This window comes from Pseudophryne corroboree, chromosome 6 (genome assembly GCF_028390025.1).
Source record: "Pseudophryne corroboree isolate aPseCor3 chromosome 6, aPseCor3.hap2, whole genome shotgun sequence".
NCBI classification, from domain to species: Eukaryota; Metazoa; Chordata; class Amphibia; order Anura; family Myobatrachidae; genus Pseudophryne; species Pseudophryne corroboree.
In genome coordinates this window covers 568,890,806-568,916,812 of record NC_086449.1, presented here as the reverse complement: position 1 = coordinate 568,916,812, position 26,007 = coordinate 568,890,806, and the positions used below count along the sequence as shown (strand labels likewise).

At 44.1% G+C, this 26,007-nt stretch overlaps 1 protein-coding gene across 3 annotated transcripts in view; it reads right to left on the bottom strand.

Annotated features, from left to right (window-relative positions):
• The window catches only part of GNPTAB (N-acetylglucosamine-1-phosphate transferase subunits alpha and beta), a 189,186-nt gene that overhangs the window by 70,284 nt on the left and 92,895 nt on the right, over positions 1-26,007 (bottom strand). For all 3 annotated transcript variants that reach the window (XM_063927810.1, XM_063927809.1, XM_063927811.1), the window contains exon 8: positions 10,636-10,797. In XM_063927810.1, the coding sequence (XP_063783880.1) occupies positions 10,636-10,797 (162 nt within the window). The remainder of the gene's footprint in view (positions 1-10,635; positions 10,798-26,007) is intronic.

Here is a 26,007-nt window from a genome sequence, read left to right as displayed (position 1 = left end):
TCTCACATGCAGATGAAAGACAATGCAGGCTATTGAAATGGTCAGTGCTGCTATAAAATGCTAGACGTATTTACCCCAGAACAAGCACTACAGCTGCAGTGCGAATTTCACCATTTATAATGGGTATGGGTCGACCCAACTTAGGTCGACACTCATTAGGTCGACATTGCCATTAGGTCGACATGTCAAAAGGTCGACATGTCAAAAGGTCGACATGAGGTTTTTGGTGTCCTTTTCTCCGTAAAGTGACGGGGAACCCAAATTAGTGCACCGTGTCCCCTCACATGGCTTGCGAGCTTCGGGCAGGTTACCGTTCCAATCGTACTCCACGTGGATCGTTAAGTATGAAAAAATCCCAAAAATGTAAAAAAAAAAAAAAAAAGTGAAAAACTTATGTCGCCCTTTTGACCTGTCTACCTAACGGCCATGTCGACCTAATCCATGTCAACCTAATGGCATTGTCACCCTTCAGTGGTCGACCTAAGTTGTGTCGACCTAACGACCGTAACCCATTCTTATGCACAGACCTCGGCTCACATCCTGGACCAGTCGGCTAAACAAAAAATGACTGGCGGATGAGTGTGGTAGAAAATAGGTCTCTAACCCCATGGCTCATGAAGGGAAAATGGGCCTGTTACCAAGGTATCGTACCTATGATACCTAGTATGGAGGGAAGCAATCTTACAAGATAAATATATCTAGATTATGGGCTTTCATGGGGTAGCGTGACATACTTAGTACATATAAACAAGAGCAAACATTGATCTCATTGCAGAGGTATTTGGCTTTGACATTATTTAAGAAGTTACACAGGGATGTGTTATTTGCAACAGTGTATGGATATGAATGGCACCTAGCTGTAAATCCCAATACCCCCACCCCCTATGGTCTTTATATCACATCATAATCATATAAAAGAATAATATTACACTTATAAAACATATTTGTCCCACAATGAAAACGCTCTGCGTCAGTGTGATCCAGCACCCACATTTTACCACAAGTAGTATGCATACATAAATCACACAGATGGATGCATGGCTACGGTGTACATAACATGTCATCATTCGTGTGGTCAGATACAAAAGTGCTGGTAGGCACAGATACCCATTACTTTGCTAAACATAAACGAAGGAAGAAATCACACAGACTTTGAGCAGCCTTTATTGTTGCAAATGTTACAGTAATAAGCGCTCACATTATTTATTCCCTTCTTGTTTCTATTTATACATGGGGAGCATTGTCTGTGCTCTCTTTACTTACTGTACACAGCTGTGAAAGAAGCCATAACGTTAAACAAACTATTTAATAATAATGAGAATTATCAGACTGTGGCCCCCATTTATCATGCCTTGGAGAGTGATAAATACCACGGTGATAAAGTACCAACCAATCAGCTCCTAACTTCCATATCACAGGCTGTGTTTGAAAAAGGACAGTTAGGAGCTGATTGGCTGGTACTTTATCACCGTGCTATTTATTGCTCTCCAAGGCTTGATAAATCTGGGCATACATAAATCATTAATGTTCTGCACTCACCCTCTACAACATGACAAAGGGGGTAATTCAGAGTTGATCGCAGCAGGCAAATTTGTTAGCAGTTGGGCAAAACCATGTGCACTGCAGGGGAGGCAGATATAACATTTGCAGAGAGAGTTAGATTTGGGTGGGTTATTTTGTTTCTGTGCAGGGTAAATACTGGCTGCTTTATTTTTACACTCAATTTAGATTTCAGTTTGAACACACCCCACCCAAATCTAACTCTCCATGCACATGTTATATCTGCCTCACCTGCAGCGCACATGGTTTTGCCCAACTGCTAACAAATTTGCTGCTGCGATCAGATCTGAATTAGGTCCACAGTCCTTTGATTGGTAGCGCCACTAATCCCCTCTAGTACATCCCACTCAATTTCACCACTTCTTTTCTCCCTTCTTGTCTTACAATTTTTTGAACTTGACACTTTACATAACCATAATAAAACCAATTCATACATACAGATTTGACATACAATTATTGAAATTAGCATGATGCCAGCCAACTCAGTAAGTGTCCCTGTTACTAAAGCAATTTGTGTTAGCAATAGATACCAAGGCACGTTATCCATTAAGCAAATTTGTAACAGACATTCTGGAACAAATTCAAACGGAATTGCATTTCTAGATCCTGAGACAAAATGCCAGTCCGTGCACCGAAAAAAACACCATCATCACCAAGAATGAAGAAAGCCCGTCAAAGCAAACCCAAACTGAAAGCCACGTTAATTGTTTTATTTGATATTAAGGGTGTTATTTTGGCAGACTGGGTACCAGAAGCCGCAACAATGAAACATTACTACAAAAATGTTCCATAAACTTTGTGGGAAAGAATCGGAAGAAAGAGGCCAGAGTTGTGGAAAAATGGTTTCATCCTCCATCAGGACAACGCACAAGCCCACACAGCTCTCTCTGTGAAGCATTTTTGGCCGAGAAACAGATTGCAGTGCTAGAACACCCTCCATACTCGCTAGACCTTGCACCGTGTGACATCTCTCTTTTCCCGAAAGTCAAATCTGTACTATAGGAAACCAGCTTTGCATCAGTTATACCCCTTTTACATTTAATTGTACACAGATGCTTCCCGGGTGCAACCCGGCTCGAGATCCCCTTCAGACTTATAATAATAATAATTTTATTTATATAGCGCTCTTTCTCCAATAGGACTCAAGGCGCTTACCAGATACATAGCATAATACAGTACAGAAAAATAAGATTTTACTCACCGGTAAATCTATTTCTCGTAGTCCGTAGTGGATGCTGGGAACTCCGAAAGGACCATGGGGATTATACCAAAGCTCCCAAACGGGCGGGAGAGTGCGGATGACTCAGCAGCACCGAATGAGAGAACTCAAGGTCCTCCTCAGCCAGGGTATCAAATTTGTAGAATTTTGCAAACGTGACCAAGTAGCAGCTCGGCAAAGTTGTAAAGCCGAGACCCCTCGGGCAGCCGCCCAAGATGAGCCCACCTTCCTTGTGGAATGGGCTTTTACTGATTTAGGATGCGGCAGTCCAGCCGCAGAATGCGCCAGCTGAATTGTGCTACAAATCCAGCGAGCAATAGTCTGCTTAGAAGCAGGAGCACCCAGTTTGTTGGGTGCATACAGGATAAATAGCGAGTCAGTTTCCCTGACTCTAGCCGTCCTGGAAACGTAAATTTTCAAGGCCCTGACTACGTCCAGTAACTTGGAATCCTCCAAGTCCCTAGTAGCCGCAGGCACCACAATAGGTTGGTTCAAGTGAAAAGCTGATACCACCTTAGGGAGAAACTGGGGACGAGTCCTCAATTCCGCCCTATCCATATGGAAAATCAGATAAGGGCTTTTACATGACAAAGCTGCCAATTCTGACACACGCCTGGCTGAAGCCAAGGCCAATAACATGACCACTTTCCACGTGAGATATTTTAGATCCACGGTTTTAAGTGGCTCAAACCAATGTGATTTTAAGAAACTCAACACCACGTTGAGATCCCAAGGTGCCACTGGAGGCACAAACGGGGGCTGAATATGCAGCACTCCTTTTACAAACGTCTGAACTTCAGGTAGTGAAGCTAGTTCTTTCTGGAAGAAAATCGACAGAGTCGAGATCTGTACCTTAATGGAGCCTAATGTCAGGCCCATAGTCACTCCTGCTTGTAGGAAATGCAGAAATCGACCTAGTTGAAATTCCTCTGTTGGGGCCTTTTTGGCCTCACACCAAGCAACATATTTCCGCCATATGCGGTGATAATGCTTTGCAGTTACATCTTTCCTGGCTTTAATCAGCGTAGGAATGACTTCCTCCGGAATGCCCTTTTCCTTCAGGATCCGGCGTTCAACCGCCATGCCGTCAAACGCAGCCGCGGTAAGTCTTGGAACAGACAGGGCCCCTGCAGCAGCAGGTCCTGTCTGAGCGGCAGAGGCCATGGGTCCTCTGAGATCATCTCTTGAAGTTCCGGGTACCACGCTCGTCTTGGCCAATCCGGAACCACGAGTATTGTTCTTACTCCTCGTTTTCTTATTATTCTCAGTACCCTTGGTATGAGAGGCAGAGGAGGGAACACGTAAACTGACTGGTACACCCACGGTGTCACTAGAGCGTCCACAGCTATCGCCTGAGGGTCCCTTGACCTGGCGCAATATCTCTCTAGTTTTTTGTTTAGGCGGGACACCATCATGTCCACCTGTGGCCGTTCCCATCGATTTACAATCAGCGTGAAGACTTCTGGATGAAGTCCCCACTCTCCCGGGTGGAGGTCGTCCCTGCTGAGAAAGTCTGCTTCCCAGTTGTCCACTCCCGGAATGAACACTGCTGACAGTGCTAGTACGTGATTTTCCGCCCATCGGAGAATCCTTGTGGCTTCTGCCATTGCCATCCTGCTTCTTGTGCCGCCCTGTCGATTTACATGGGCGACTGCCGTGATGTTGTCTGACTGGATCAGTACCGGCTGGTGTAGAAGCAGGGATTTTGCCTGACTTAGGGCATTGTAAATGGCCCTTAGTTCCAAAATATTTATTAGGCGATGCATCTGAAGATGCGATCCGGACCATTGGTCCAACAGGTCCCACTGAAAGATTCTGGCATGGAACCTGCCGAAAGGAATTGCTTCGTAAGAAGCCACCATCTTTCCCAGGACCCGCGTGCAGTGATGCACCGATACCTGTTTTGGTTTCAGGAGGTCTCTGACTAGAGATGACAGCTCCTTGGCTTTCTCCTCCGGGAGAAACACTTTTTTCTGGACTGTATCCAGAATCATACCCAGGAACAGTAGACGTGTCGTCGGAACCAGCTGTGATTTTGGAATATTCAGAATCCAACCGTGCTGGTGTAGCACCTCCTGAGATACTGCTACTCCCACCAACAACTGCTCCTTGGACCTCGCCTTTATTAGGAGATCGTCCAAGTACGGGATAATTAAAACTCCCTTTCTTCGAAGGAGTATCATAATTTCCGCCATTACCTTGGTAAACACCCTCGGTGCCGTGGAGAGTCCAAACGGCAGCGTCTGGAATTGGTAATGGCAATCCTGTACCACAAATCTGAGGTACTCCTGGTGAGGAAAGTAATGGGGACATGCAGGTAAGCATCCTTGATGTCCAGGGATACCATGTAATCCCCCTCGTCCAGGCTTGCAATAACCGCCCTGAGCGATTCCATCTTGAACTTGAATTTTTTTAAGTATGTGTTCAAGGGTTTCAAATTTAAAATGGGTCTCACCGAACCGTCCGGTTTCGGTACCACAAACAGTGTGGAATAGTAACCCCGTCCTTGTTGAAGTAGGGGCACCTTGATTATCACCTGCTGGGAATACAGCTTGTGAATTGCCGCTAGCACAGCCTCCCTGTCTGAAGGAGTAATCGGCAAGGCAGATTTTAGGAACCGGTGGGGTGGAGACGCCTCGAATTCCAGTTTGTACCCTTGAGATACTATTTGCAGGATCCAGGGATCCACCTGTGAGCGAGCCCACTGATCGCTGAAATTTTTGAGGCGGCCCCCCACCGTACCTGGCTCCGCCTGTGGAGCCCCACCGTCATGCGGCGGACTCGGAAGAAGCGGGGGAGGACTTTTGCTCCTGGGAACCTGCTGTTTGTTGTAGCCTTTTTCCCCTACCTCTGCCTCTGGACAGAAAGGACCCGCCTTTTCCACGCCTGTTTTTCTGAGTCCGAAAGGACTGTACCTGATAAAACGGCGCCTTTTTAGGCTGTGAGGGAACATGGGGTAAAAATGCTGACTTCCCAGCAGTTGCTGTGGAAACTAGGTCCGAGAGACCATCCCCAAATAACTCCTCACCCTTATAAGGCAAAACTTCCATGTGCCTTTTTGAATCTGCATCCCCTGTCCACTGGCGAGTCCATAAGCCTCTCCTAGCAGAAATGGACAATGCACTTATTTTAGATGCCAGCCGGCAGATCTCCCTCTGTGCATCTCTCATGTATACGACTGAGTCTTTTATATGCTCTATGGTTAGCAGAATAGTGTCCCTGTCTAGGGTGTCAATATTTTCTGACAGCGAATCTGACCACGCAGCGGCAGCACTGCACATCCATGCTGACGCAATAGCTGGTCTAAGTATAATGCCTGAGTGTGTATATACAGACTTCAGGATCGCCTCCTGCTTTCTATCAGCAGGTTCCTTGAGGGCGGCCGTATCCGGAGACGGTAGTGCCACCTTTTTAGACAAACGTGTGAGCGCTTTATCCACCCTAGGGGGTGTCTCCCAACGTGACCTATCCTCTGGCGGGAAAGGGAACGCCATTAGTAACTTCTTAGAGATTACCAATCTTTTATCAGGGAAAGCCCATGCTTCTTCACACACTTCATTTAATTCTTCTGATGGGGGAAAAACTACAGGTAGTTTTTTCTCCCCAAACATAATACCCTTTTTAGTGGTACCTGGGTTTATATCAGAAATTTGTAACACCTCTTTCATTGCTTCAATCATGCAACGAATGGCCTTAGTGGACATTAGACTAGACTCATCGTCGTCGACACTGGTGTCAGTATCCGTGTCGACATCCGCGTCTGCCATCTGAGGTAGCGGGCGTTTTAGAGCCCCCGTTGGCCTTTGAGACGCCTGGACAGGCACGAGCTGAGAAGCCGGCTGTCCCGCATTTGGTATGTCGTCAAATTTTTTGTGTAAGGAGTCGACACGTGCACGCAATTCCTTCCATAAGTCCATCCACTCAGGTGTCTGCCCCGCAGGGGGTGACATCCCTTCTATAGGCATCTGCTCCGCCTCCACATTATCCTCATCAAACATGTCGACACAGCCGTACCGACACACCGCACACACACAGGGAATGCTCTAACAGAGGACAGGACCCACAAAAGCCCTTTGGGGAGACAGAGTGAGAGTATGCCAGCACACACCAGAGCGCTATATAATGCAGGGACTAACTGAGTTATGTCCCCTATAGCTGCTGTTATATATACTGCGCCTAAATTTAGTGCCCCCCCCTCTCTTTTTTTACCCTTTTCTGTAGTGTAGACTGCAGGGGAGAGCCAGGGAGCTTCCTTCCAGCGGATCTGTGAAGGAGAAATGGCGCCAGTGTGCTGAAGGAGATAGCTCCGCCCCTTTTTCGCGGACTTTTCTCCCGCTTTTTTATGGATTCTGGCAGGGGTAATTATCACATATATAGCCTCTGGGGCTATATATTGTGGTATTTTTGCCAGCCAAGGTGTTTTTATTGCTGCTCAGGGCGCGCACCCTCAGTGACCGGAGTGTGAAGTGTGTATGAGGAGCAATGGCGCACAGCTGCAGTGCTGTGCGCTACCTTGGTGAAGACTGATGTCTTCTGCCGCCGATTTTCCGGACCTCTTCTTGCTTCTGGCTCTGTAAGGGGGACGGCGGTGCGGCTCCGGGACTGAACACCAAGGCCAGTTCCATGCGGTCGATCCCTCTGGAGCTAATGGTGTCCAGTAGCCTAAGAAGCCCAAGCTAGCTGCAAGCAGGTAGGTTCGCTTCTTCTCCCCTTAGTCCCTCGCTGCAGTGAGCCTGTTGCCAGCAGGTCTCACTGTAAAATAAAAAACCTAATTATATACTTTCTTTTTAGAAGCTCAGGAGAGCCCCTAGTGTGCATCCAACCTCGGCCGGGCACAAAATCTAACTGAGGCTTGGAGGAGGGTCATAGTGGGAGGAGCCAGTGCACACCAGGTGACCTAAAAGCTTTCTTTAGTTGTGCCCAGTCTCCTGCGGAGCCGCTATTCCCCATGGTCCTTTCGGAGTTCCCAGCATCCACTAGGACGTCAGAGAAATAATGAAGTACATTTTCATAAAATACAGAAGCATGAAGATAATAAAAGGGACATTATAGAAATGCTTGAGTAAACAGGAAAGTCTTGTGTCTACTTTTGAAGGATTCTATAGTTGGGGCTTGATATTGTCGGGTTGGGGACGTCACAGCCGATGCTCCTATTCCGGGAACGGGTACCGGTTCGCCTTAACCCGTTAACACTGCAAACATCCCAGGTCAATTCCAGCTTCAACCCAGGTCGCGACCTGGGATGAAATGCTGGGACGCTGGACCCCAGGACATTCCTTTAAGACCCTTTCAGACTAAGCAAAATCCCGGGTTGATGCGCGTTCACGTGCAATATCCCGGGAATTTTTTTGCTAGTATTAAAGGGATATTATTTAGGTAAAGAAGAAAACAACAACGGAGTTGTTAAGACAGCTGATAGATAATGAGCTACAACATGGCTTTGACCAATGAAAATTAAGAATGCAGAGGTGTATGGCTGCAGAAGGGGAGCACATAGATGGGGAATGGAGTTAATATGTACTTAATATAATTAAACGTAAATTATAGCATCAATCTCGATATTTAGTAGCCACACCTCGTAAGTCGCAAAGTCTAAGGCGCACCAAACAGAGCAATTTGAGCAAAAGTATATGTGAACACATCTGTAAAGAGTTTAAGATCTGACTTTCCAACCTGTATAATTAGCATGAATGGATCTTGCTAAGGGTTCTAAAACAAGGGCAATTAGTAAAGAAGAAAGTGGGCAGCTCTAGTGGATGCCTTGTTGATATGAGAGGAAATTAAGCCACTGCCTACAGTGCAGGGAGTGAGGTGAGAATATGTTGTCTGTAGAAACTCTATAACTTGGGAAATTCCCACCTGTGCAGAGTCTCATAAAAATGGTCCAAACCCAGGAGAACGTACACCTTTCTACCACTGTGTGATGATAAGCAAGGACTTCATTGTCCATCTACGTGGGTGGTTAGGTGCCATACATCAGTAAGATGTAATTGCTTGTTATATACTGAATACTAATCCTATATTGCAGAAGGAGACTACAAGCAGAGTTTTGTTCCATGCATAAGAATTACGCAAAATGTGTTGTATAACCATGTGCCCTAGCAAGTAGGATAACATAACTGGGACATGTATCTGTCTGATAATCCCACGTGATTAGCAGCTACAAGATGCAAAAGCAGTTACCTGCTAAGTATGGAAAGTTTTGGATGTTTGTTGGAGGAAACACATCATCAAGAACTGAAATCTGGTAGGTAAGGATCAGACATCAATTAAATACACCCCTTAATGGTGAAGTGATTTGTTCTAACCTAGCACATGTTCAGGAAGGCGCACTAAACAAAGATTGTTGCAACAAAAACAATAGTCCAACTTGATCAATAATTGACGTTGAGTTTTCTGCAAGAAAATATCTTGTTACTTGAGGGTATGAATATCTGGGACATGCTCACCAAAATGTATCACATTTTCTGACCATTGGATTGAGCGGCTTGCTATAGCATCAGAGACACCATTAGGTTTTTTATAGCCAGGGATATGTCCTCATAAGCAAGAAATAAGGCTGGAGGGACAGACTTGGCAAGTGTCCAGTGTGGTAGGGGAAAAAAAGATCTCCACAGGTGGAGGGGTAGGAACCCTCTGGAGAGTCAACGGGGAAGGCATCAGGATGGAAGGACCTCTCGGTTAGCCTGTATTAGGGAATAGTGCCCTAGTTGGAGTTATAATAAATCTATTCATAGCAAATGTCAAATGATATAACTCAAAAATAAAAGCAGTATCCACAGCCGAGGAGAGTAGAGACAAACCCAAGTAACAGTGTTCAGTAACAGGTTAGAAAAATAGGACAATAGGGATAATCACACAACCAGTAAGAAAACAAAAAACAAAATCACAGCTGTATTAAAGCAAGTTGAAAAATAGCATGGTAGATAGGTCAAGGGAGATAATACAGGAGCAGATTAGATAAATCTAGAAGGCCACAATCACTTGAACCATTCAGGGATGAAGAAGATGATGAAAAGGGGGATGCCCTGCAGGGTTACCAAAAATCGATGTCTTAGAACTGCAGCCAGATCAAGGACAGCAGATCCTTTTTAAACCATGTGGCGACTCTCACAAGCAGAGATGCCAGGGATTATAGCAAAACATTGGTAAGACTTAATGCACCAGGACTCACACAGTGTCCCAATACCAGCACTGGAGAACTGAGGAAAGGGATCGCCAGAAAAGCCAATGGTAAGCATTCAAACTGGTGGTTGAATAAGCAGGACTAGACGGCTGTAGTGGTACCATAGCACGGTGGCGAGCAGTGATGATATAACGGCAATGAGAACGATTTTCAGCTTTTACTATAGGATAGCCTTTCATTCCAAGAGCAGTAGTGTGGTTTCTCTCTATAATTAATGAACTTGAGTACAGATTCTGTAGCTTTCAAACTATACGACTCCTGCTTGCTCAGGAAATGTTGGACATTTTCCAGAACCTTTGAACAAAAAGGGATAAAGGGGCTGCACAGGTTATAGTTAATAACTTTATGTACTTACAATGGTTTAGAGCTTGTTCACTTTATGTCTTTTTCACGTGCCATTTAATGCATACAAAGTTCATTAAAAGTAAGATTCTATGTAAGTTTTTAAATAAATGTCATTATGTGCTCTATACATCAAGAAGAAATGTAAATGCACAAGGACTTTTAAACTTCAGGCATGAAACATGATCTGTGACCTTTGCGCCCCAGTTATATTCATGGTAGTTGTCAATTAGCATACTATCTCTTAGAATTCAGACAGACAGACAGACAGACAGCTTGGTACCGAGCCTGGTAACCCAAGGAGGAAGATGGTGACTTCATTGCATACCTGGCTGACAGCACTAAGATCCCACAGCAAGTAAGCAGGATTCAACGTCACCTCCTTTCCTTCTATAGTCATATTTTTTTTTGACTGTATGTTGAGATCATGGAAGTCTTTGGGATCGTTCAGCTGTAAGAGTGCTACACTTGCTTCAGAGTACAGCTGTATCTGCAGAGAAGCAAAGACAGACCATTGAACAGCAGCAATTCTACACCAAACTGTAAACTTTGTTATCTGTTAATAAACTACTATATCCAAAACGATTGCTGCTTTTCTGTTGGTAAATAAAACTCTTATTATGCAGAACCTCGTGGGATTAAAGCATTTTATCCAAAATGTTACAAAAACATATCAGGTTTTCATTGCTTGCCTGTAAACAAAGCTGTTTTTTTAGCCAACATAGTTTAAACACGCCACAAGTGTCATATAACATTGCGTGTGTGCGTGTGTACCCATCATAAACTCTGCATACCACTAGTTAGCTTGACATTAAAACTAAGGGGGGCATTTACTAAGCAGTGATAATCTTATCACTCTTGAGCAGAGAAGTGAGCCAGTGGAGAAGTGCCCATGGCAACCAATCAGCACTGAAGTAACATCTATAATTTGCATACTATAAAATTATACAGAGCTGCTGATTGGTTGATGGGGCAACTTCTCCACTGGCTGACTTCCTTGCTCTTATCACTGCTTACTAAATGCCCCCCTAAGTTAGGGAATGGGATAGCAATCAACAAAACTAATTTAATAAAAATCTGTTTATAAAGGACAATTTTTAAAATAGAATTAAGTATTTTGGGGAGTGCATAATTACTAACACACTCTGACAACATGATGACTTTAGGACAGTAAACATTGTTGGAAAACAGAAAAATAAGCTCTAAAAAAAGCTGCAGTGTAACTGTTACTTGATACTGACAGGCTTTCCCAATTTGTCGCAGGGCAGGGAAAACAAGAACCCAAAGGCCTTCTAAAAACAGAACAACATTTACATTGAGACTAGCAGACAATACGTGGAGAAGCAGCTGACTGTGGTGTAATATTCCCATTATTTGGCATGGACACTTCTGCTATCCAGGAAGAGCAAGGCTTGACATGAGCATATTACATTTCAAGATAATACTCAACTATTCTAGCAGAAAGCAACTGAAACACAAATATAGCTGTATACCATCCTGACATGTTATAAAAACTGTAAATCAAAATTGTTTGCTTAACTGCGCACTGAGTCCCTTTTTGTTTCGAATAAGCTGCTGCACTTAAAAGGTGACCAAACTCACAATAGAAGCAAAAATACAAAATTGTGCTGCGCTCAATCCTGATGATTGTACTGTGCTGACACCTCAATTTGTTACACACTAATTGTCTGCATAGTTTGAAGGTGTAGTATATCCTAAACACAAGAAAGTGATGTTTCAGACCATGACCCTTATAGTTAACCTGTACAAATTACACAGTATAGTATATACCAGATCGTAGATGAAATAATTTTGTGGCAAATGTATTTTGAAAGCACTAAGCTCTGTTTATTTAAATAATATAGTCCAGTAATGTCCATATCCTTTCTCAAAGTCACTCTTTCTTAATGCGGCGTCCCGCATACAAGTTTTACCAGAATCTGATTGGTACAGTCTTTTGAGCACTCAATTACTTCTGCAGTGATACTGGAAAAGGTACTTGAGTCTTCACGGTGTGGAGCACTCAGTGTTAAATCATAAGGTACACAGACATAGGGGTTTCCTCCGGACTGGCTTCCTCCTCTCACCCTGGCTGCCCGTGGTGCGTCCTGCTTCAGACGCCCCTCGTGCGCCAGTCGGTTCGATTATGCAGCCTGTCTGAGGTAAGGGAGTCTGGGGGGCGCTCTACGGAGCTGCTCACCAGTCTAGCCCTGCCTCGTACGGACAGTCACCTGTTGCCTTTTCCCGCCGATAACCCGAGCTCCGACACCGACTTCCTTCTTCGTCCCGCGGTTGCTTGGTTACGAGCGCGCTCTCCGGATGTCCGGGTCACGTGACCGGGTCTTTCGTGGGTAGTCTCATCCCCTCAGCTCCGTGCGGCAATGATCAATGAAATGTGGATAATAAAATCAGTGGTGCCTCCAACGCGTTTCAGCCTCTGTCAGGCCTTCCTCTGGGAGAATGATGTGTTTGATTAGTGAATAGTTCTGATTTTTAAAGGTTGAATGGAATGTCTCTTCCGATCATGTGGTCTTCATATGCTGCTCCTATTGGTCTAGACTCCTTTCTATTTAGTGTATAGGATAACCTGATTAATCTTAAGGGTCCGGATTGTGTATTTCTTCCTTATCTAAAAGTCTAATATCCCTTTAAAATTAATATATTAGAATTGCTGGTGTTAATAGATGTATACATCTATTAACACCAGCAATTCTAATATATTAATTTTATGAAGACCACATGATCGAAAGAGACATTCCATTCAACCTTTAAAAATCAGAACTATTCACTAATCAAACACATCATTCTCCCAGAGGAAGGCCTGACAGAGGCTGAAACGCGTTGGAGGCACCACTGATTTTATTATCCACATTTCATTGATCATTGCCGCACGGAGCTGAGGGGACGAGACTACCCACGAAAGACCCGGTCACGTGACCCGGACATCCGGAGAGCGCGCTCGTAACCTAGCAACCGCGGGACGAAGAAGGAAGTCGGTGTCGGAGCTCGGGTTATCAGCGGGAAAAGGCAACAGGTGACTGTCCGTACGAGGCAGGGCTAGACTGGTGAGCAGCTCCGTAGAGCGCCCCCCAGACTCCCTTACCTCAGACAGGCTGCATAATCGAACCGACTGGCGCACGAGGGGCGTCTGAAGCAGGACGCACCACGGGCAGCCAGGGTGAGAGGAGGAAGCCAGTCCGGAGGAAACCCCTATGTCTGTGTACCTTATGATTTAACACTGAGTGCTCCACACCGTGAAGACTCAAGTACCTTTTCCAGTATCACTGCAGAAGTAATTGAGTGCTCAAAAGACTGTACCAATCAGATTCTGGTAAAACTTGTATGCGGGACGCCGCATTAAGAAAGAGTGACTTTGAGAAAGGATATGGACATTACTGGACTATATTATTTAAATAAACAGAGCCTAGTGCTTTAAAAATACATTTGCCACAAAATTATTTCATCTACGATCTGGTATATACTATACTGTGTAATTTGTACAGGTTAACTATAAGGGTCATGGTCTGATACATCACTTTCTTGTGTTTAGGATATACACCTTCAAACTATGCAGACAACTAGTGTGTAACAAATTGAGGTGTCAGCACATTACAATCATCAGGATTGAGCGCAGCACAATTTTGTATTTATGTTATAAAAACTATTGACAATCTATATATAGCAGCCTATCAATGGTTTATCTCTGATAAGTATCAACAAAACATGTTTACAAAACCTTGTAATTAAAGAGCTATAGGGTAGATGTACCAAACCTTGGAGATAGAAAGTATAAGACAATCAGCTTCTGTTATGTTACAGCAGAGGTTCTCAAACTCAGTCCTCGGGGGCACACACATTGCATGTTTTGCAGGTCTCCTCACAGAATCGCAAGTGAAATAATTAGCTCCACCTGTGGACCTTTTAAAATGTGTCAGTGAGTAATTAATACACCTGTGCACCTGCTCGGTTACCTGCAAAACATGCACTGTGTGTGCCCCCGGGGACAGAGTTTGAGAACCTCTGTGTTACAGGATGTGTTTGAAACAAAGTTAAAAGCTGATCGGTTGCTACTTTATCTCTCTCCAAGATTTGATACATCACCCCCATTTGTAAATGTGGTACTAAGCACTGCCCAAGTTCATGAGTAATTTCCTCTTTCCAACTCCGGTAACTGTTCCTTCTCCAGGGCACAATACTGTAGTGCACAGGTTCTCAAACTCGGTCCTCAGGACCCCACACAGTGCATGTTTTGCAGGTCTCCTCACAGAATCGCTAGTAAAATAATTAGCTCCACCTGTGGACCTTTTAAAATGTGTCAGTGAGTAATTAATACACCTATGCACCTGCTGGGTTACCTGCAAAACATGCACTGTGTGGGGTCCCGAGGACAGAGTTTGAGGACCTGTGCTGTAGTGTATTGTAGTATGATACAGTGTAGAGACGTTTAAATGAATGGATTCCAAAGTGCAGTCAACCAATTAGAGTTGTGACAACAATGAACTAATGCCTGTCTATATTTAAACTTTTCCAGGATCTGGAGTCATCACAACGGGTAATCTAGACATGTGACTCTTAGTCAACATACTGTATAGTACCATAGTTATCCTGATAACAAACCGTTAAACTTTACTTAACTAGACTTCCATAAACAAATCAGCATTATGGGTGAAACGCATTTACGGAGTACAGCAATATTGTTGAGAGAAAATAAATAAATAAAAACAAACAGTAGTGGTGGTCCCTGCCAAGGTACACAGTATAGAACACGTACTAAAGAGGATGTTATTGCTAGCCTCAGATTTTCAATCTGAATTGCTGCATTTCAGCTAAAATCTCCAGTTTACAAGTAGATGGGCTAGAATCACTACATATTGGGCCTAATTCAGTAATTAGCAGAATTTGCAATCCTTTTCCTAGCATGCTGGGGGCCGCCCATTGTAGGGCAAGGCTGCCCAGCATACTGACCGCCGCCTCCCCCCCTTGATGAAGCAGAAATTGTGGTCACCTTGCAAGTTCTGCTTCATCGTAGAAATTAGTGAAGCCTCCTACCAGTGCAGTTTAGCTGCGCCGGCAGGAGGCCCGCCGCCATGTTCGCGATAGCTGCGTGTGACATCATGCAGCCGCCGTGATAAAACCCCCGATACTCCCCTGTTCACGCCGCACTGTCACCGTTTGTACAGCTCTGCATCGCTCCGTCACCTCCCTGGAAAGTAGCGTTGACCCCTCCCCCTCCCCGCCTGATTGACAGGCAGAGGCGATTGCATTTTCATTTTGGGGGTGCTCTTAGATAATAGGCTTAATTACAGTACACAATGTCAAAATTCAACAAAAAAGGCAAGTAAAGTGCTTGCGTGCATAAAACGGGGCATTGAGACAAGGGACGAGGATGTAATCCTGCCGCTGTACAAATCATTGGTACGTCCGCACCTGGAATATTGTGTTCAATTTTAGGCACCATATTATAAAAAAAAAAAGATATCAGGGAACTCGAAAGAGTGCAAAGGCGAGCTACTAAACTGATTAAAGGGTTAGAGACATTGGAGTATGAGGAAAGGCTTACTAGGTTAAATATGTATACTCTAGAAGAGACATCTAAGAGGAGACATTATTAATATCTTCAAATATGTAAAGGGTCATTACAAGGAGTTAGCAGGGGATTTGTTTATTAAAAAAAACTCTGTATAGGATACATGGGCACTCGCTGAGGCTAGAGGAGAGAAAATTCCGTACACAACGTAGGAAAGGGTTCTTCACGGTAAGGGCAATAAAGATTTGGAACTCTCTGCCGAAGAAGGTAATAATGGTGGACTCTGTAAATGCATTTAAAAACGGATTGGACAAATTTCTAACTGGAAAAAGTATCCAGGGTTATAGCACTTAACATAGTGACAATATCTGGGAGTGGTAAGAATCATAGTTGTCAATTGGTACTAAACCATTACTTCAGCAGGTGCATAATAATATGAACAGCTCAACACAGAATACAGGTTGAACCTGATGGGCATTTTGCCTCTTTTCAACCTCACTAACTATGTAACTATCTTTTTCTTAATAATTCTGTTTGGATCGCACACTGCGATCCAACCTGAATGAAGGTGTGTACTACTATGCCTGATTCTCACTATGCAATATGGACTGTGGTCGGTATCGCAAGCCTAGATGACTGTCCTTGCGACACTGGCTATGTGTGATTTTGGCTAAGTGTCAATTTTGAATATACTTTTATACTAGTCAGAATTGACTTGCTTGTACCAGTCTATCTAGGCTTGCGGTACCGACCTCCCGGCCCCGCGCATCGGGATCGCAAGGTGACTTTCACCTTGCGATCTGCACTAACTTTCCTTGCGAATTTGACTATATAGTCAAAATCGCAAGCAAAAATCTTACCGTGTGTACACAGCTTCAGGCCCATAGTGCATATGCTTATTTCGCCACTAAAAGGCAGTAAACATTAACAATAACCAATATAAGTATATAACGCTTATGATGACATGGTGCAACTACGCAACCATTTTATAGAAAGTTGGGAGATATAAAGAGTTATATATTCAATTTTCCTATTTTTTAACTGAATAGAACATAAAAGATGCCATTCCAGAAAAAGGCACTGTGCCCTGTGCTACTGCCGTGCTACACTGCTCTGCCGGCCTGGAAATTGTGAAGTCTCTCTCACTTGTTACTGTAAAGCTGTGAAGAACTCTGATACTGCTGGAATTCAAAGTGTTCTAAATTCTGCAGCACAACTTGGATTAGTGGCAGAACATGGACGCTGTGTTCCGTACAAAACATTTGTTTTGAAGATTAGACACGATACTAAATATTTCCATATTATATAAGTAGACATTTATTTATTTTTAATCTTGAATTTGCACATCCCATGCAAAGTGTGTGCTATAGAAAAAAAAAAAAAAAGTCTGGGGGAGAAAGATATTAGGAAGGAAAGGGCTCCACCTAGTGATTTAAGTAAAGTAAGATCATTGCAGCAGCACATTATAATAATAATAATAATAATAATAATAATAATAATAATAATAATAATAATGTATCAATTCCATAAACACAGGGAACAATTTTTTTTACTGACATTAAGGTTTGACCTTCAACTAAATGACTATTAGTTTTAATAAAGTTGAGATCTAATCTGCAGTATGTTTGCACTGCTGGGAATTTTCTGTTACAGTTAAAACATGTATATTTGTTTAGCAGATTATTTACAGGAATTGGTAGAGTGAAAGTGGATTACATACTGTGAATAGCTTATTATTCAGTTGCTTTTAGTCCTGTATTGAAAGTAATACTCCCAGTACAAAAAATGGTTGTGGACCCAGCCTGGATAAACAAGTTAAAATTTCACACCTTTATTTAAATACAGTCATTCTAGCCAGGGCTGCCACCAGAAATGCTGGTGTCCAGGACAAATTACAGAGGGGCCCACCAGCACCAAGGATGCCAGTGCTGGACTACTTTTTATTCACAGGCAAACATCTCCTGGTAAATATTAAGTGCCTGAGGTCATTGGTGCAAGTGTGTCCCATACAGGAGTACCTCCTGATGCGGCCCTGACTATTGCATATGCCAAATTTAGGTAGCCTGTGAGTCACAACTCCAGGTTGTATGCTCTAAAACAGTAAAGATTTTATATAAAAGTGAAAAATGCAAAAATAAATTGAAAATACGTAAAATATATCCAATAGAGACAATATACAACTGTACTTTTTATGTAAATTAAGTAAATTTATATATCAATCTATCTATCTCCATCCACAGTATATATAGAGATATATAGATAAATATAGATTATGTGTATATATACATATATATATATATATATATATATATATATATATATATATATATAGAGAGATTGAGAGAGAAATATATATATATATATATATATATACATAGAGATATAATATGTATATATATCTATATATCTATATATATAGATATATGAGAGAGAGAGAGAGAGAGAGAGAGAGAGAGAGAGAGAGAGAGAGAGAGATTTTCCTTCATTTTCATACACAATCAGAGGGCGTTACCAATTAAGTCAATATGACTTATTCTTAAGCAACAATGCTCAGCCACTCAGAATAATAGTTGAGATTACTTTCAAATTCACAGATTTTTAATTCACCATAAAATGATTAAAAATGTGTCACATCCACATCATACAGTGCATAGTGTTAGATATATTCCCAGTGCACAGTTAATTTTTATAGGCGTCTTAAAGATACAGGTTGAGTATCCCTTATCCAAAATGCTTGGGACCAGGGGTAGTTTGGATATCGGATTTTTCCTTATATTGGCATAATTGCATACCATAATGAGATATCATGGTGATGGAACCCAAGTCTAAGCACAGAATGCAATTATGTTTCATATACACCTTATACACACAGCCTGAAGGACATTTTAGTCAATATTTTTAATAACTTTGTGCATTAAACAAAGTGTGTGCACATACACACGATTCAATTATGTTCCATATACACATTATATACACAGCCTGAGGGTAATTTAATACAATATTTTAGATTATTTTGTGTATTAAACAAAGTTTGTGTACATTGAGCCTCAGAAAACAATAGGTTTCACTATCTCAGTCTCACTCAAAAAATTCCGTATTTCGGAATATTCCGTATTTCGGAATATTTGGATATGGGATACTCAACCTGTAATACAATTCCACAGGAAAATTATGTCTGTTAGTGACGTGAATGCTTAATATCCAACCCCTCATCTACAAATAAATAAATAAAAAAAATATAATTTTATATACATACATACATTATATATATATATATATATATATATATATATATATATATATATATAAACACAAATCCCAATGTCCGTCTCTCTCACTATGCAAGCATGCTGCGCCGGGTGCCCGCATCCATAATGAAATTACAAAGTCCGTATATGCAGCACTCCTGGCGTCTAAGTAACTCACTCTTTAAGGCACAGTTTGACAAAGCAACGTTTCAGTGCCGTTTAATGTCGCGGCACTTTCGTCAGGTATCAAAAGAACAAAACAGTATATATTTATATTTTATTTTTTTATATACAGTACACATTCAGGAATCTGGTTTTAATTAAAAACACCTTCTACATGGAGGCTTTTCTCATCAATCTGCTGGGCAAATATTGGTACCTTTTGGGCTGATCACACTGTGACATCAATATCAGTAATTTGTTTATGCAGTACTCACACAAAGTACTGTATACCTTGTTTTTTGTGTTGTTTACAGAACAATTAGTCCTCAGAAAATACAATCAGCTTGCTTATACGCCCCACACAGCAAAGACAATCTACCCCAAATGTACAGAAAAAAAAAAAAAAAAAGAAGGGGGGGGGGGGGGGGGGGGGGTTTATTATTAAAATTGTAAGAAAGTGAACTAATCAAGTGTTCTGTTTACTATTTCACATTAGACAAATAAAATATTAGGAAGATTAATATGGTACCTCAACAAGGAAACACCCTTCTGAAAACTAAACAACCAACCATCCCAAAAATCCTTAATATTTTCTGTTGTGTAAAATGTTACTTTCTAACGATCCAATATGAATAACAAAAGAACAACTAAGACGTAAGATGTCACGAGGGGACCGCCCTCTTTTTTTTAAAGTCGGATTGGCATTGTCGAAAACAGGACTAAAACCTGTCTGATTTGGCCGCAAAACCGACAAAACACATGGAACTGCAGCTAATCCGCCTAGCTACATGTTTTCCGACAAGTCGGAAAAACGTCAGCCTCATTGAATAGGTCGAATCATGATTCGACCTAAAAAAGTTGGAAACTGCCATCTTTCCGACTAGACGGCAGTTCCGACTAGAATTTAATAGACCCCATTATCTGGGATTTATTTATTTTCCCCAGTCAGATGGAAAAAAACCCCCTGATGACTGCTGGCTTTGGGAACAAATTAATCGCTCAATTATCCACGGTAAATTACTGCATCTAATTGAATTCCCCCTTAATCTGTTTGTTTGTGTATAAGAAACTGTTAACGTTGATTTTACAAGGGACAATCTGCACTTTCTACACAATAAGATTTTAATACATACCTAATAAAAATAAGATTTTACTTACCGATAAATCTATTTCTCGTAGTCCGTAGTGGATGCTGGGGACTCCGTCAGGACCATGGGGATTAGCGGCTCCGCAGGAGACAGGGCACAAAAATAAAGCTTTAGGATCAGGTGGTGTGCACTGGCTCCTCCCCCTATGACCCTCCTCCAAGCCCCAGTTAGGATACTGTGCCCGGACGAGCGTACACAATAAGGAAGGATTTTGAATCCCGGGTAAGACTCATACCAGCCACACCAATCACACCGTACAACTTGTGATCTGAACCCAGTTAACAGTATGACAAACGTAGGAGCCTCTGAACAGACGGCTCACAACAATAACAACCCGATTTTATTGTAACAATAACTATGTACAAGTATTGCAGACAATCCGCACTTGGGATGGGCGCCCAGCATCCACTACGGACTACGAGAAATAGATTTATCGGTAAGTAAAATCTTATTTTCTCTGACGTCCTAGTGGATGCTGGGGACTCCGTCAGGACCATGGGGATTATACCAAAGCTCCCAAACGGGCGGGAGAGTGCGGATGACTCTGCAGCACCGAATGAGAGAACTCCAGGTCCTCTTTAGCCAGGGTATCAAATTTGTAGAATTTTACAAACGTGTTCTCCCCCGACCACGTAGCTGCTCGGCAGAGTTGCAATGCCGAGACCCCTCGGGCAGCCGCCCAGGATGAGCCCACCTTCCTTGTGGAATGGGCCTTGACAGATTTAGGCTGTGGCAGGCCTGCCACAGAATGTGCAAGTTGAATTGTGCTACAAATCCAACGAGCAATCGTCTGCTTAGAAGCAGGAGCACCCAGTTTGTTGGGTGCATATAGTATAAACAGCGAGTCAGATTTTCTGACTCCAGCCGTCCTTGAAATATATATTCTCAATGCCCGGACAACGTCCAGCAACTTGGAATCCTCCAAATCGCTAGTAGCCGCAGGCACCACAATAGGCTGGTTCAGATGAAACGCTGACACCACCTTAGGCAGAAAATGAGGACGCGTCCGCAGTTCTGCCCTGTCCGAATGGAAAATCAGATATGGGCTTTTATACGATAAAGCCGCCAATTCTGATACTCTCCTGGCTGAAGCCAGGGCCAGTAGCATGGTTACTTTCCACGTAAGATATTTCAAATCCACCGATTTGAGTGGCTCAAACCAATGGGATTTGAGAAAATCCAAAACTACATTAAGGTCCCACGGAGCCACAGGGGGCACCACCGGGGGCTGTATATGTAGTACTCCTTTAACAAAAGTCTGGACTTCAGGAACTGAAGCCAATTCTTTCTGGAAGAAAATCGACAGGGCCGAAATTTGAACCTTAATGGACCCCAATTTGAGGCCCATAGACAATCCTGTTTGTAGGAAATGCAGGAATCGACCCAGTTGAAATTCCTCCGTGGGGACCTTCCTGGCCTCACACCACGCAACATATTTTCTCCAAATGCGGTGATAATGTTGTGCAGTCACCTCCTTCCTGGCTTTAACCAGTGTAGGAATGACCTCTTCCGGAATGCCTTTTTCCCTTAGAATTCGGCGTTCAACCGCCACGCCGTCAAACGCAGCCGCGGTAAGTCTAGGAATAGACACGGTCCCTGCTGAATCAGGTCCCGCCTTAGAGGTAGAGGCCACGGATTTTCCGTGAGCATCTCCTGAAGTTCCGGGTACCAAGTTCTTCTTGGCCAATCCGGAGCCACGAGTATCGTTCTTACTCCCCTTTGCCTTATAATTCTCAGTACTTTGGGTATGAGAGGCAGAGGAGGAAACACATACACTGACTGGAACACCCACGGTGTTACCAGAGCGTCCACAGCTATTGCCTGAGGGTCTCTTGACCTGGCGCAATACCTGTCCAGTTTTTTGTTGAGGCGAGACGCCATCATATCCACCTTTGGTTTTTCCCAACGGTTCACAATCATGTGGAAGACTTCTGGATGAAGTCCCCACTCTCCCGGGTGTAGATCGTGTCTGCTGAGGAAGTCTGCTTCCCAGTTGTCCACTCCCGGAATGAACACTGCTGACAGTGCTATCACATGATCTTCCGCCCAGCGAAGAATCCTTGCAGCTTCTGCCATTGCTCTCCTGCTTCTTGTGCCGCCCTGTCTGTTTACGTGGGCGACTGCCGTGATGTTGTCCGACTGGATCAACACCGGCTGACCCTGAAGCAGGGGTTTTGCCAGACTTAGAGCATTGTAAATCGCTCTTAGCTCCAGTATATTTATGTGAAGAGACATCTCCAGGCTTGACCATACTCCCTGGAAGTTTCTTCCCTGTGTGACCGCTCCCCAGCCTCTCAGACTGGCATCCGTGGTCACCAGGACCCAGTCCTGTATGTCGAATCTGCGGCCTTCTAACAGATGAGCACTCTGCAACCACCACAGAAGAGACACCCTTGTCCGTGGCGATAAGGTTATCCGCTGATGCATCTGCAGATGCGATCCGGACCATTTGTCCAGCAGATCCCACTGAAAAGTTTGTGCGTGGAATCTGCCGAATGGGATTGCTTCGTAAGAAGCCACCATCTTTCCCAGGACTCTTGTGCATTGATGCACAGACACTTTTCCTGGTTTTAGGAGGTTCCTGACAAGTTCGGATAACTCCTTGGCTTTCTCCTCCGGAAGAAACACCTTTTTCTGAACCGTGTCCAGAATCATTCCCAGGAACAGCAGACGTGTTGTCGGGGTCAACTGAGATTTTGGAAAATTCAGAATCCACCCGTGTTGTTGCAGCACTACTTGGGTTAGTGCTACTCCGTCCTCCAGCTGTTCTCTGGACCTTGCCCTTATCAGGAGATCGTCCAAGTAAGGGATAATTAATACGCCTCTTCTTCGCAGAAGAATCATCATTTCGGCCATTACCTTGGTAAAGACCCGAGGTGCCGTGGACAATCCAAACGGCAGCGTCTGAAACTGATAATGACAGTTTTGCACCACGAACCTGAGGTACCCTTGATGTGAAGGGCAAATTGGGACATGCAGGTAAGCATCTTTTATGTCCAGGGACACCATAAAGTCCCCTTCTTCCAGATTCGCTATCACTGCTCTGAGTGATTCCATCTTGAACTTGAATTTTTGTATGTACAGGTTCAAAGATTTCAGATTTAGAATAGGTCTTACCGAGCCGTCCGGCTTCGGTACCACAAATAGCGTGGAGTAATACCCCTTTCCCTGTTGTAGGAGGGGTACCTTGACTATCACCTGCTGAGAAAACAGCTTGTGAATGGCTTCCAATATCGTCGCCCTGTCTGAGGGAGACGTTGGCAAAGCAGACTTTAGGAACCGGCGAGGGGGAGACTTTTCGAATTCCAACCTGTAACCCTGAGATACTACCTGCAGGATCCAGGGGTCCACCTGTGAGCAAGCCCACTGCGCGCTGAAATTCTTGAGTCGACCCCCCACCGTTCCTGAGTCCGCTTGTAAAGCCCCAGCGTCATGCTGAGGGCTTTGCAGAACCCGCGGAGGGCTTCTGTTCCTGGGAAGGAGCTGCTTGCTGCCCTCTCTTACCCTTTCCTCTGCCTCGGGGCAGATATGACTGTCCTTTTGCCCGCTTGTTCTTATAGGACCGAAAGGACTGCGGCTGAAAAGACGGTGTCTTTTTCTGTTGGGAGGGGGTCTGAGGTAAAAAGGTGGATTTCCCGGCCGTTGCCGTGGCCACCAGATCCGATAGACCGACGCCAAATAATTCCTCCCCTTTATACGGCAATACTTCCCTATGCCGTTTGGAATCCGCATCACCTGACCACTGTCGTGTCCATAAACTCCTTCTGGCAGATATGGACATCGCACTTACTCTCGATGCCAGAGTGCAAATATCCCTCTGAGCATCTCGCATATAAAGAAAAGCATCCTTTAATTGCTCTAAAGTCTGTAAAATACTGTCCCTATCCAGGGTATCAATATTTTCAGTCAGGGAATCCGACCAGACCACCCCAGCACTGCACATCCAGGCTGAGGCGATGGCTGGTCGCAGTATAACACCAGTATGTGTGTATATACGTTTTAGGGTAGTTTCCAGCCTCCTATCAGCTGGATCCTTGAGGGCGGCCGTATCAGGAGACGGTAACGCCACTTGTTTTGATAAGCGTGTGAGCGCCTTATCCACCTTAGGGGGTGTTTCCCAGCGCGCCCTAACCTCTGGCGGGAAAGGGTATAATGCCAATAACTTTTTTGAAATTAGCCCTTTTCTATCTGGGTTAACCCACGCTTCATCACATACATCATTCAGTTCCTTTGATTCAGGAAAAACTACAGGTAGTTTTTTCACCCCCCACATAATACCCCTTTTTGTGGTACTTGTAGTATCAGAGATATGCAAAGTCTCCTTCATTGCCGTGATCATATAACGTGTGGCCCTACTGGAAAATACGTTTGTTTCTTCACCGTCGACACTAGATTCAGTGTCCGTGTCTGGGTCTGTATCGACCGACTGAGGTAAAGGGCGTTTCACAGCCCCTGACGGTGTCTGAGACGCCTGGGCAGGTACCAACTGGTTTGACGGCCGTCTCATGTCGTCAACTGATTTTTGTAATGTGCTGACATTATCACGTAATTCCATAAACAAAGCCATCCATTCCGGTGTCGACTCCCTAGGGGGTGACATCACCATTACCGGCAATTGCTCTGCCTCCACACCAACATCGTCCTCATACATGTCGACACACGTACCGACACAGCAGACACACAGGGAATGCTCTATTGAAGACAGGACCCCACTAGCCCTTTGGGGAGACAGAGGGAGAGTTTGCCAGCACACACCCAAGCGCTATAATATATATGGGAACAACCCTATATAAGTGTTGTATCCTTATAGCAGCTTAAATATAGTAATATCGCCAAAAATAGTGCCCCCCCTCTCTGTTTTACCCTGTTTCTGTAGTGCAGTGCAGGGGAGAGTCCTGGGAGCCTTCCTCACAGCGGAGCTGAGCAGGAAAATGGCGCTGTGTGCTGAGGAGAATAAGCCCTGCCCCCTATTTCGGCGGGCTCTTCTCCGGAGTTTGTGAGATCTGGCAGGGGTTAAATACATCCATATAGCCTCAAGGGCTATATGTGATGTATTTTTAGCCATAAAAAGGTATTATACATTGCTGCCCAGGGCACCCCCCCCGCGCCCTGCACCCTCCGTGACCGCTGTGTGAAGTGTGCTGACAACAATGGCGCACAGCTGCAGTGCTGTGCGCTACCTCAGGAAGACTGAAAAGTCTTCTGCCGCCTGCTTCTGGACCTCTTCCATCTTCGGCATCTGCAAGGGGGGTCGGTGGCGCGGCTCCGGGACGAACCCCAGGGTGAGACCTGTGTTCCGACTCCCTCTGGAGCTAATGGTGTCCAGTAGCCTAAGAAGCCAATCCATCCTGCACGCAGGTGAGTTCACTTCTCTCCCCTAAGTCCCTCGATGCAGTGAGCCTGTTGCCAGCAGGACTCACTGAAAATAAAAAACCTAAAAACTTTTTCTAAGCAGCTCTTTAGGAGAGCCACCTAGATTGCACCCTGCTCGGACGGGCACAAAAACCTAACTGGGGCTTGGAGGAGGGTCATAGGGGGAGGAGCCAGTGCACACCACCTGATCCTAAAGCTTTATTTTTGTGCCCTGTCTCCTGCGGAGCCGCTAATCCCCATGG